This window comes from Xyrauchen texanus, chromosome 25, assembly GCF_025860055.1.
Source record: "Xyrauchen texanus isolate HMW12.3.18 chromosome 25, RBS_HiC_50CHRs, whole genome shotgun sequence".
Taxonomy (NCBI): Eukaryota; Metazoa; Chordata; class Actinopteri; order Cypriniformes; family Catostomidae; genus Xyrauchen; species Xyrauchen texanus.
Genome location: NC_068300.1, coordinates 3,184,489 through 3,198,572, shown reverse-complemented (window position 1 = coordinate 3,198,572; position 14,084 = coordinate 3,184,489). Strand labels below are relative to the sequence as shown.

The following is a 14,084-nucleotide window of genomic DNA, read 5'->3' as shown; positions in this document are numbered from 1 at the left end:
TTAGACCTGCCCTGTCTTGTTAACCTGTTGATTTCCCTCCCTAGTCTCCTTGTGTTTCCACTCTTGTGTGTTTCTAGTCGGTCTGTTTGTTGGTCAGTTCATGTTGGCCATCCCTACCTCTGGCACAGCCTGGATTACCTTTTTCCCTCTACAGGGTAGGTTATATTTGTTTTTCTCTCTTGTGGGACAGGTCCGTGTGGGGGTATGCCCTTGAAATTGTATCTTTGTCCTCCGGTCAGGGATATGATCAGACCTGTCTAATTGATCACTTTTGGGCAGGTCTGAACGAGCCTATTAGATACATTTTTCCAGAAAGGGGTGAAGGTGCAGAGTTTCCTGAGGCAGTCAGGCTTACCCTTAAATGGCAGGATTATGGAATATCACGGCCTGTGCCTTGGGGGACTTCCAATCCTCATCCCAATCCGAGGGCGCCCCCCCCATGTGTTCTCTTTAGGTTCTCTCTTGTGACTCACTTGAGTCAGGAGCACCTTCTACTGTCGCATGCGCAAATAAAACCTGTCTCACATCAGCACTCTGCTCTCCAGTCAAACAGCTGCTTCATCGCGATGGTCACGGAAGAACATGCATTATTTTCTTGGAAGTGTCAAGATTATTCGCTCTTTGAAAGAGAAAAGTGAAACAACATTAAAGTTTAGTGGAAATATGCCTTCCAGCTGTGAAGAGACTCTAATTATCCTAGGACCTGAGAATTTGAAGGTAATAATGGACTATGGAGTGGTGGTGGTGTAGTGGTCTAAAGCACATAATGGGTAATCTGGTATTCAGAAGGTCGCTGGTTCGATCACCACAGTTACCACCATTGTGTCCTTGAGCAAGACACTTAACTCCAGGTTGCTCTGGGGGGATTGTCCCTGTAATAAGTGCACTGTAATTCACTTTGGATAAAAGCGTCTGCCAAATGCATAAATGTAAATAAGAGACAAACAGAAATCCCTTTAGCTAGGTTAGCTAAAATTAAAATGAGTTAGCATTAGTGATCAAAGAAATCCGCGGCCTTTATCTTTTGGCAGGAGCAGGAATAGCTGACAATACCGACACGATTTGCACATCATTGTTGGTACAGCATAGAAATCTCCTGCTTTGCTTGATTGCAAATGTGAACTGTACTATATTAGCCAGGACGTCCTGTATGTTGCTCTGTTCCATATTGAAGCTGAAAAAATGACCCCTCCCCCAGGTGAATGGTACTTAAACCTTAATCATTTAAGAAATACAACAATACAAAAATCAACTGAAAAAATGTAAAACCTGCTATGACTTTCTCTCCTTTTTCACCTCATTATGAACTAATCCAAATTGTACACACAGTACCGGCACTCCCTATAAACAGACTATGCAGTCTACGTAGGGCACCAACTCCTCACCATCTTACCCTAGGAGGGCACCAGAAAGTCCACCGGTTGCCCTTACTCGCACGTTATAGGTTGTTCCAAGACCCGAAAGCAATTGCGGACCACAGATAGTGGTTTAGTACGATTAGTTTAGTTTTCTTGGTAGGATGAAGTGTACATGTTTCTTTCATTAGATATAATAACAGCTACAACAGTACTCATAATATTCTTCAAACATGTTCTGTTTGCATTCAAGGCATAATTTAAAGCTTTATAGATCATATTGATTTGATGTTGACTTTATTTACATATGTGCCCTTGTGGTAACCCAAAAGTAATCTGATTACATTACTTTCATATTTTTGTAATTGGATTACATGACTTATTTAATTTATTAGGTAGTCAGTAATCTGTAACAGATTACATTAAAAAAGTAACCCTCCCGGTGTGCTGAGTGACTCAAGTCAGGTCTCCTAAGCAACCAAATTGGCCCGGTTGCTAGGGAGGATAGAGTCAAACGGGGTAACCTCTTTGTGGTTGCTAAAATGTGGTTCGCTCTCGGTGGGGCACGTGGTGAGTTCTGCGTGGATGGCGCGAAGCCTCCACATGGTAACGCGCTCAACAAGCCATGTGATAAGATGTGCGGGTTGGAGGTCTCAGACGCGGAGGCAACAGAGATTCATCCTCTGCCAACCAGACTGAGATGAGTCACTATGCCACCACAAGGACTTGGAGCGCATTGGGAATTCCAAATTGGAGAGAAAAAGGGAAGAAAAAAAAATTAACCCTCCTAACCCTGCAGATGCATGTGTCCTAAGGGTCAATGAAGTGACGCGCATTTTTGTCCAGATCTATTAACTTAAAAATACATAAAAAATGCAACTCACACAAACCATTTGCTTGAATACACATCTTCTATGATGAGCATATTTTCAGTCTCATTAAAAGCTGAAACTGTTTGCATGACTTGAGCAGAATAATCTTTTATTATTTCTTAAAAATTAAATTATAGTAATAAACAAAAGAAAAATTATTTGACGACACATCCCCCTTTCAATTTTTTACAAACTGACACTGTGTTTTGCCACCCATATCTTAGCACAAGACCATTATAGAGACATGAGGGTGGGTTCTTTTCACTTGGGAGAGTGTACACATGCCCCTTGTTAGGACATAGTGGTGACGAATTTAACCACAGAACACTTTTCTTCAGAATCTAATTAAAAAAAAATCTGAACATTTCATTGAGAAAACAAACTAGCCAGTAGCTCCCTAAATGACTTATTCACTACAAATAGAATTCACGGATGAATAAATGAATAATAGATCCACACATTTTCATTCCATGTCTCTTTTTATATGTTTTCTGTTATTTACAGTCAGTTGGTGATAAAAAAAAGTAAAAAATAAACATTAATTCTTATCTTGCATTGCACAGATGAGGGGGAAAAACCAATGTGCAACTACTCAATGTGCATTCAACCTAAAACACTTCTTCCCGGAGCTGCAGGTTCTCTTAAAGAGACAATACTAAATTAGTGCTTAAATCATCCAAGTGCATATAAACAAACATGTAGTTATGTAGTAAGCAATAAATGTGGAAATGTATAAATATTTAAAAGGCACAATCATACATTATGAAGTATTTAAACTTCACTGTAAATATCGAAGAACCTTAACAAATAAGCTTGTTCCGCCTCTATACAAGGGTTTGATAAAAAAAAAAAAGATTTTTTTTTTTAACATAGTTTTGATATAGTAGTATAAATAATTGTTTTATATGCAATTTTATTTTCATTGACAGGTTCCAACCTTGTGAATATTTAGTAGTGTGTATCCATTGTAAAAGGTACAATTTCATGACTTTATATAAATTGATAGAATGGGACATTTGTACTTTAAAATAAATCTAAAAAGTGATTAAAATAATCAAAAGTGAAATTTAAATCAAATGTATAATCTTGCATACTGTATTGCGTATGAAGTCGTATGAAAACTATATACAGTATATGTGAAGACGTCTGGCGAGTAAAAACAAAAATGGCGATTTCTTTATGCAACGTGTCTGTAGAGGGTTATCAATCAAATCAGTGCAGAGGAAAATACAAAACAGGACATCCATGAACAACTCGTTCAATGAAATACAAACAGCTACAACCTTTTCAGTTTTGCTGTTCAGAGTCGAATAGTAATAGCATCTCTGCAAATGAGTTCTCATTCCGGGGGAAATCACTGGATGAGCAAGAACAGCGATTGGATAAATCACAACTAAGGAATCGTTCAGTTCAACTGGCGTCACAATTAGCCTTCGTGTTTTATCAATTTAAGTAATGTGAATTATCTAATAAAAAGGAAAGCATTTTTCCATATCAGTGTAAGGGAATCTCCATCATCAGACAAGAATTTTACTGGGTCTAGCGACGCCCCTGTCACACACTGAACAGGTGCTACTGTTAATGCTGTATAATTAGGAGCTTATGTGAGAACTAAATCAATGGCAGCGAATTGGGGAAACTACTGAAATTGTTCCATTTATTCAGAACTGTTGGTTCAAGAAATTTTACATTTATTAATAAATGAAAATGAACTATGCATTTTTGGGCAAAAATGTAAGCATCAACATTACTTTGGAGTAATTGACATGGTAAACTGATGTCAGAATCACTCCGTCGACCACTCCCATACCTGCATTGAGCAGTACTTACTTTGCATGTTGTTGGTGTTTTGTTTAGCAGCCCTCATCGGAACATATTTCTTCACACATTCAGAAGAAGGGGCTGACTTTGGATCAGTTTAGATTTACTATTAAGTAACAACTAATACATCTTAAGAACAAAAGCTGAAGTTCTGATGTGCAATGAGGAGACCCCAACATCTGTAGCTGGACCGGTGGTGGATATCCGAAATGGAGGATGGTAGGGGAAGGTGTCCCATGTGAAACAGCATTCACACAAGCATTTCCTATTCCTCATACCTCTCGCACGGCATCATGCTTATCATGTTTGTGGTCTAACAACATTCAAAATAAGAATCGATCCTTCTCATAACAGAACAGCATTCCTACAAATTTAGACTTCATTAAATGCTCTTTGTTATTCTCGTAGATGATCCTGCACTTTTGGCAGAAATTCCATTTCTATTTAGTTGATATTGTTGGACCTGAAGATGATTCTTGCTCACAGTGACTACTTTGGCAATTCCTTTTGACATGTCTCCGTAGATAAACAGATTTTTTGAAACTTTTCCCACATGAAGAGCAGTTGTAAGGTTTCTCTCCAGTATGAATTCTCTCGTGTGTTCTCAGGTACTCCGGCAGACTGAAACTCTTCCCACATGAAGAGCACTTGTAAGGTTTCTCTCCGGTGTGGATTTTCTTGTGTTTTTTCAGCCATTGTGACCCAGTAAAACTCTTTTCACAGTGTGGGCAGTTGTAAGGTTTCTCTTCAGTATGGATTCTCTCGTGTAATTTCAAATGTTCCGACCGAGTGAAACTCTTTTCACAGTGTGAGCACTTGTAAGGTTTTTCTCCAGTATGGATTCTTTGGTGCAGTTTCAAATAGGAGACTGAATTAAAGGTCTTCCCACAGTCAATGCAGATATAAACCCCATCACAGGTATGTATTGTCTGGTGCCTTTTCAAATTGGGCAGGCGTGCAAAACTCTTTCCACAAAACGAACACTTGTAAGGCTTCTCGTTTGTGTGCATTTTCAGGTGACTTTTTAGGTACTGTGCCACAGCAAAGGTTTTCCCACACTTATCACATTCAAATGGCCTTTCTCCAGAGTGACAGCGGAGATGATTCTTGAGACAGGTTGCAGTTGAAAAACTTTTTTCACACTGATGACATGTATGAGGCCTCTCTCCAGTGTGAATTCTCGTGTGTACATTGAGATAATCTTTACGTGCAAAACGCTTTCCACAAAGATGGCATGTGTAAGGTCTCTCTCCGGTGTGAACTCGCATGTGTACATTAAGCAAGCTTTTACATGCTAAAATCTTCCCACACTGAGAGCAGGTAAAAGATTTCTTGGCTGATCTTCTTTGAGGATTTTTTGGTGAGAAACTCAATGATGTTTCTCCAGTTATGAAATCATGATGTATCTCCTCCACATCATTCAGCTCTTGACTTTCCTCTTTCACGTCCATCAGCTCTACAATGAACACAGAAAATTAACAATAAATTCAGGAGGGACAAACGTGAAACAACACATTGAACTTGAAATGTCCAGTATAGGTTTGTGTATTAATAAAGATTTCCTCATTCGATTCACAAGCCATCGTTTGTGTACACACTGATGAGCCAAAAAATTATGACCACCTGCTTAATAAGCTATTGATCCTCCGTGTGCCGCCACAACAGCGACAACCTACCAAGGCATGAACTCTACAAGACCCCTGAAGGTGTCCTTTGGCATCTGGCACCAAGACATGAGCAGCAGATTTTTAAAGTCGTGTAACCTCCATGGATCAGGCTTGTTAGTCCAGCAACATCCACAGATGCTCAATCGAATTGAAATCTAAGGGATTTTGGAGGCCACATCAACACCTTGAACTCTTCATCAAGTTCCTCAAACCATTCCCAAACAATGTTTTCCATGAGGCAGGGCGCATTATCCTGCTGAAAGAGGCCACTGCCATCAGGGAATACCATTGCCATGTAGGGGTATACCAGGACTGCAACTATGTTTAGGTAGGTGGCATATGTCAAATTGTCGTTTCACATGAATGGCCAGACCCAGTGTTTTCCAGCAGAACATCGTCCAGATCATCACACTCCCTCCACTGGCTTGTCGATCTTCCCACAGTGCATCCTGGTGCCATCACTTCCCCAGGTAAACAGCGCACACGTACATGGCCATCCAAGTAATTTGAAAGAAAACGGGACTCAACAGACCAGGCGACCTTCTTCCACTGCTTCAAGGTCCAGTTCTGACACTCGCTTGCCCATTGTAGGCACTTTCAATGGTTGGCATGGGTCATAATGGGCACTTTGACCGGTCTGCGGCTATGCAGCAAGGTGCAATGCGCTGTATGTTGTGACACATTCCTCCTGTAACCATCATTAAAGTTTTCTGTGACTTGTGCCACGGTAGAGCTTCTGTCAGTTTGGACCAGACGGGATATCCTTAATTGCCCTCGCACATCAATGAGTCTTGGGTGCCCAACACCCTTTCGCCAGTTTGTGGTTTGTCCTTCCTTGGAGGACTGTCAGTAGGTATTCACCACTGCTAACCGGGAGTACCCCACAAGCCTTGCTGTTTCAGAGATGCTTTGAGCCACTTGTCAAAGCCGCTAAGGTCTTTACTCCTGCTAATTTCTCCTGGATTCAACATGTTCACTATGAGAACTGATTGATCGCTTACCATCTAATCTACCCAGACCTTGACATATGTCCTTGTTAGGAGACATTATTCGCTTCACCTGTGAGTGGTCATACATTTTTGGCTCATCAGTGTATTTCAGTTATAATGTAAATTTCCTTATATACTAAATAAATTATCTTAATTATACTGGGGACGTTCTAACTTGATGCATTAGGAATATAATAATTTCATAGATTTTTTCATTAGTTCAAATGAAGTTCACATTTTAGCATGTTCTCATGAAGTCCATGTTCATGTTAAAATTTCATATATATATACACACACACACACACACACACACACACACACACACACACACACACACGCATATACACACACACACACGAAAAAGTATGTGAACCCCATTGGACCTGCATTTATGTATACATTTGTCTTAAATCTGGTTTGATTATCTATGTTACAATAATGAACAAACACAATCTGTTAAACTAATAACAAACAATTAACTGTATTGTTCTTGTATGTACACACTGCATACATCATTCAAACATTCACAGTGCATATTGGAAAAAAAAGTGTGTGAACCCGTAGGCTAATGACGTCAACCAAAGCTAATTCCAGTCATGAGTTGGCAAACCTGGAATCCAATTAAAGAGATGAGATTGGAGGGGTGGTTTATAGCTACTGTGACTTATAAAAAGCATTCAAACATTTTGACTTTGCTATTTACAAGTAGCATCTGCTGACGTGGACCATGCCTTGCGAAAAAAGATGACCCAGACTCAGAAGGCCTACAATCAAAAATTGTTGCTTTGCTTAAAGCTGGAATGGGTTCAAAAGTTGAAGAGCTTAGAAATTCATCTGTTCACAGTTAGACAAACTGTCTATAAATGGAGATGATTAAGTACTATAGGTACTCTCTCTAGAAGTGTCCGTTAGATATTCATCTGTGCACAGTTAGACAAACTGTCTATAAATGGAGATGATTTAGTACTATAGATACTCTCTCTAGAAGTGGCCGTTAGATATTCATCTGTTCACAGTTAGATGAACTGTCTATAAATGGAGGTGCTTTAGTACTATAGGTACTCTCACTAGAAGTGGCCGTTAGATATTCATCTGTCCACAGTTAGACAAACTGTCTATAAATGGAGATGATTTAGTACTATAGGTACTCTCACTAGAAGTGGCCGTTAGATATTCATCTGTCCACAGTTAGACAAACTGTCTATAAATGGAGATGATTTAGTAATGTGGCTACTCTAACTAGAAGTGGCCGTCCTGCCAAGATGACTCAAAGGGCACACCGCAGAATCCTCAATTATGTTAAGAACCCTAGATTGACAGCTGAAGACTTGAAGGAATGTTTGGAACTGGTTACATCTCTGTTCTTGAGCCTACTATATGGAAAACAATAAACAGTCATAGTGTCCATGGCAGGATACCATTAAGGAAGTTACTGCTTTTCAATAAATACATTGCCGTGCTCCTGAATTTTGCCCAAGACCACCCTGACACTCCACATCACTACTGGGAAAATGGTTGAATTGTTTGGGAAGAACACGCTGGCACAGTTATAACCTTGTCGGGTTGGGTTCCTGTCTGATGGGACCGTGGCATCATCATCCCGTCTGTCTCGTGTTTCATGTACATTCGAGTGAGAGTTCAGGTTTGGTTATTCGTGACCGCCATGCACGAGTTACAGCCATGTGCTCTCCGGTGGTGTCATGTTCCTGTCACCTTGTCAGTTTGGATTTTGTCTGTTCCCTGTCTGTTTTGTGTTTTGTGTCCGGGGCATGGTGTCTGCATCCTGACTCTGTCTGGTTCGGTTTTGGTCTGTGTCGGGATCCAGACACTCATGCTCCATGTTCTGTTTGTTTTTTTCCAAGCGTAATGATATTTTCGTCCTCGTGTGTTTCAGGTGCCCCTGGTATGTGGAATCAGCATTTCCATGGGAACCCTGATTGTTTCCATAGGAACGCTGATCATGCCAACTTTCAGCCGCAAGCGGCATCTGCCCCTTGTTTGTTCATGCCTATATTAATCACATTGTGTGTCATGGATTGTCTGATTTAATGTTAAATGTAGTTCAGTGTTGACTGAATGTCTCGGTAGATTGTTGTTTGGTGTGAAGCAACTAACCTTACTCTCTCTTGCCTAGTTGGTCCTGTCTCGTGTATCTGTTGGTTGCCCATCTGTAGGGTGTATGGTTCCCTTCCAGTTTGCTGCATGTCAGCTGGGTTTCAACAGAGGATACCTCGCCTTTGCCCGTGTGTCGGGAGCTAGAGCACCCTACCCTGCTGGGCATTGTTCTGCACCTCCCTAAGCTTCAACGTAGGATTCCACAAGTCTATTCCTCAACATCCACAGTGACTGCTCACACGGTAAATAAATCTTTGAACTGTTCCTCTGCATTTGGCTTTGTTTTTCTCGCTATCGCACGTTACACACACTAGGGTTGGGCGATGTCCCCTAAATTGGCAGTTGACGATGTTGACAGTAAAACATCGCGATGGACGATGATATCGTCGGTGGGGTGGGGCGGGGTTATATAATTTCATATAATTTTCAAAAATTATATGACAAATTATAATTTCGTTATTTTACTAACCCAACTAATGACTCATCGGCGCTTTAGCAGTAGGTTGCACGACACGTGAAGCATTTTTTTTTTAGCTTTCAGTTAAGAAGGGTTGTGCACTTTTTATTTTAATATATCTCTTTACATAAATACTATTTTCCACTTAAAAACTATAATTTCGTTATTTTACTAGCCCAACTAAATAGTAGCCTACTCATCCGGGCTTTTTAATATATTGCGTCTAAGAAAAAAAAGTCGTCTTTGGGCAGCCTTCTTGCGAAGAGAGCAGCCACAGCCACGCTCACTGATGAGCAAAAGGTGGAGGCAGAAATGACCATGTACCTGCAGGAAATGGAAATTGATGGGGAAGAGGACCCGCTGACTTGGTGGAAAACGAACGACAAAAGGTTTCCGTTCATGGCAAGATTAGCACGGAAATATCTGTGCATATGTGCTACCAGTACTCCATCAGAGCGGGTCTTCAGCACAGTGGGTAGTGTAGTTACTCCAATCCGCAGCTTATTAAAACCAGATATAGTGAATATGTGGTATTTCTGGCCAGAAACATCGAAATTTAAACATGGTCTATGGTGAAAGATATTAGATTTCTTTACGCATTTTTCAGCCATCTGTTGCTGGAGCTATTCGATTTTGCATATTATTTTTTAAACGTTCATTTGTGTAGTTCATATGACCACTTTACAATATTTCAATAACATAATTTATTTTGTAGCCTGTGCTGAAGTTAATTGTGCTGCTAATTATAAGTGAAATGTTAATGCCGAGTTTCGGTCTGAGTGTTGTTCCGCTTGTTTCATTTGTTGTTCTTCTATGTTTTAATAAATGTGTGTTATTCATATTCACCTTGTTTCTTTCATTTGATTTGACATTATGGAGTTATGGCCAAGGAAATTTTTCTTTAAAAGTATTAACCAGACAAAAGTTATTTGACGTTCAGCTGGTCTGGGTTTATCTTAAACTGCCGCTTCAGTGTATACAAGAGCTATGTGACAATGAGCAAGATTTTCTGAGACACTACAACTACTAATAATTAATTAATAAAGGCTTAAAATAAAATATTTTAATCTAAATGTACAGTGTAAGACATGTAAAAAAAGACAAGAAGCTAACAATGTCAAGATCAATATTTGTGCAGCCTGCCTGACACGGTATTTTCACAGACTAACACGTCACGTCTCTGGCATATACTACAGTATTTAAAATAGCATATATGCATTAGTTATATTCTCAATTTAATTTACAGAGCAATCCCTGCAAAGTTTTTAGGTTAACTATAGAAGAGACTAGGATTAGTGAGTCACACTAGCAAGACTCGCAAAAGGGGGCGTGGCATCACGATGGTGGCTCTACATCGTGATGTTGGTCAGCCATCACGATGGACGATGATATCGTCCATCGGCACAACCCTAACACACACACAGCACTACGTATGTTGTCAAAAGGGCATTGCATACCAACATGAAAACATCATCCCAATGGTGAAGTACAGTGGAGGGAGCATCATGATTTTTGGCTGCTTTGCTGCTACTGGGCCAGGATCACTTGCCATCATCAAGGAAAAAATGAATTCCCAAGTTCTTCAAGATTTTCCACAGGATATTGTCAGGGTGGCTGTGCACCAGCTGAAGCTCAGTAGAAGTTGGGTGATGCAGCAGGACAAGAACCCAATAGAGATGCTGTGGAATGACCTCAAGAGAGACAGACATCCTAAGAAAATGGCTGAGCTGAAGTAGTTCTGTAAGAACGAATGGTTCAAAATTGCTTCTGAACATTGTGCAGGTCTAATCTGCAGCAACCGAAAACACTTGGTTGAGGTTATTGCTGCCAAAGGAGGACTGACTGGTTATTAAATCCAAGAATTCATTTATTCTTGGATTATCATCAGCTGATTACTGTTTCAAGCTTGCTGCATTTCTAGCCAACATTTAGGAAAATATATTTTTGACAAGCTTTGCTATTTGAATTGAAATATGGTAAACATTGGATCATCTAATATTGCTGCGCAGCTCAGAGTGTGACCATACACCCACTAGAGGGCGCCACTTTCTTACGCAGCGCTGACTGAAGCGGACAATGCAGACTATTTTTGAAAGTTCCAAGGTAAAAAGAAAGTCATACACGTTTGGAACGAGATGAAGGTGCGTAAATTATGACCGAATTTTACTTTTGGAAGACCAAACCCTTTAAGCCCATAATTTAAAAAGACTTTAAGCAGAAACTCTAATCCAGAGTTTGAGTCAATGCAGAACAGTTATGACTTATATTACTTACAAATATTTTAAAACATCAATAATAACGGCTGGAAAATGTTTAGTTTGACTGTTGAGTGATTAAGCCGTCTCAGTTGATTTTCATGAAAATGTAAAACATTCAAGGTAGAAACATACCTGAAGGAATAAAATAATCATCTTCATCACTCTGTGGTTCCTCTACTGTGGTTTCTTCTTTTATCTCCACCAGCATCACTTCAATCTTCACTGGTGTCTGCAGCATCTGCTGTTCTCCAGTGTTACAGACAGAAGTCTGAGACTCTGTGGAGGTTTGATCATCATCGTCATCATCATCGTCGTCATCATCATCATCATCGTCGTCGTCGTCGTCATCATATTCATCACTCTGTTGTTCCTCTTCTTTTATGTCCTCCAGCTTCACTTCAATCTCCGCTGGTGTCTGGGACTCTGTGGGGGTTTGATCACCCTGATCACCGTCAGTAGAACAGAGTAAAGTGAGCTGTGAGTCCTGTGTGTCTCTGGATCTCTGTTCAGAGAGTTTGTCCAGCAGTCGCTGTGGTGTGGACTGATCTCTGCCGCTCCACACTGAATCCTGACATTCTGTGGAGGTCCCATCAGTCACACACACTGAAGATTGACAGGAAACCTTTTCCAGCTCCTGACAAACACAACACAATCACATCTGTACTGTTCATAATATCACATCATTTGAAAGCTTACAATCTCAACATAAGGATGAAATGAATGTTTAACCTGTAACCTGTCGTCTCTCTCCATCAGTTTTGTCTTCAGTGACGTCACCTCTTTCTTCAGCTGAGAGATTTCTGTGATGAAATCATCAGTATCAAAAACACAATGATTATATTGGACTGACATTGATCAAATTCAAAAAAGATTAAGGATTATACCGCGGACTGAAGAAATTCCAAGGAATGACAATGGAAGATTTTGCAGAAAATAATCGGAAAGATCCTTTCAACTGTTCCAGAGTAAAAACGTTATTTTTAAACTATGGTAACCGGTTAATCTCATTCCGATAATATTTTTCCATGTTATTAACCATTCTTTAATTCCGGTTACCGATTGGAAAGGAGGCAGCGGAACACTGAAACCGGAACGGGAAAATACAGGTTCTGTTCAGAACATACAGAAACAGCTTTGTGTTTGAGATGGTATAAATATAAAAGTGTGTCTTTCTGTTTGGTTTCATTTTCATGACAGCAGAAATACTGTTGGAAATTCTTTAAAGTGAATTATGGACATATTATGAACACATTCTCCTCCAGTGTAATATTTGTTCTGTTCTAAAGATGTTTGTCACTAAAAACACAATTTCAACTCAGTGTGTATTCAGGTACAGTCAAAACATTATAACAAACACTTCAGAAATAAGATGATAATTCAAAAATTACCCAGAAAAAAAACTGTCAAATTCACAATTCTCCAGATTATGAGATGAGATAAACATCCAATGTAAACACGATATACCGTACAACAACATACCATTAAATATTAATCAATTGCAATGACGTGATAAACAAACTTTAATGATGATGTCCGTTACTCAGAAACAGAGACCGTTTTTTTTTATGACCCCGAAAAATAAAAAACCTGAAATAAATGATCCAATAAAAGTGACAACACATACTCGCCTTCATTGAACTCGTTTACACTCAGTTGATGGATTTAACAAGCGAAATGAAACATGATGCAGATTTCTGTTTGTTTCTCCTGAAACTGAATATAAAAGAGTCCGTCACAAACAGCGATAATGAGATTCTTTAACCATCATTAAAAGGACAAAGACAGAAAAACAACATACAAGGAAAAAAATACACATAAAAATAAATGTAAATCTTACAAATTGTGTAAAACACTTTTGAACACGTACCGAACTGCCCGAGTTCTTCTTTCATCTTCTGGAGTTTAATGGCCCTTTTCTGTCTCCTACTGGACTGGAGGACGTGTTTGAGAACTCATTTTGGGTTTTATTGTTCAGATCAGGTGATTTTGGGAGCTGTTTTCTCAACACTGTTTTCTTGTATTATTGGGAGCATTAATGTAAATACAAATTGTTCCACAGATGACATTTTATAGTTGAATTTATCAAAGGTATTGTTACAATTGTCAACATAAGATTTTATATATATATATATATATATATATATATATATATATATATATATATATATATATATATATATATATATATAACTCAGCAAAAAATTAAATGTCCCTTTTAATTAATTTTGATTAACTTAACGATAAACTTTACAAATATTTATTGTAAAGGATTTTAAACAATGTTTTCCGTGCTTGTTCAATGAACCATACACAATATATGAACATATGTGCACCTGTGGGACGGTCGTTAAGACCATAGAGGAAGGGATCGAGACATTTTGATAACTCTTGTGATTCCTTCTGACAACCTAGATGAAACCATAGACTGTAAAAAAAGATGGACGACGCCCCTTCGCTCTTTTCCATTGGTGAGAACTGAAGCCGCCAGTGTCCCGTTATGGCGCTGACATCTTGGGACTTGAGTCTGCGCAGTTGCGATTTCGGGACCAG

The 14,084-nt window shown here is 39.3% G+C and overlaps 1 protein-coding gene across 1 annotated transcript; it reads right to left on the bottom strand.

Moving 5' to 3' along the window:
* Window positions 1-2,701: 2,701 nt before the first annotated feature.
* Window positions 2,702-13,426, bottom strand: LOC127618930 (zinc finger protein 391-like). The gene is made up of 4 exons (XM_052091633.1): window positions 13,402-13,426; window positions 12,264-12,334; window positions 11,667-12,168; window positions 2,702-5,504 (listed from the first exon to the last, which is right to left on the bottom strand). Exons 1-4 carry the CDS (start codon window positions 13,424-13,426, stop codon window positions 4,489-4,491), a joined length of 1,614 nt encoding a protein of 537 aa, XP_051947593.1. The 3' UTR covers window positions 2,702-4,488.
* Between the last annotated feature and the right edge of the window lie 658 nt (window positions 13,427-14,084).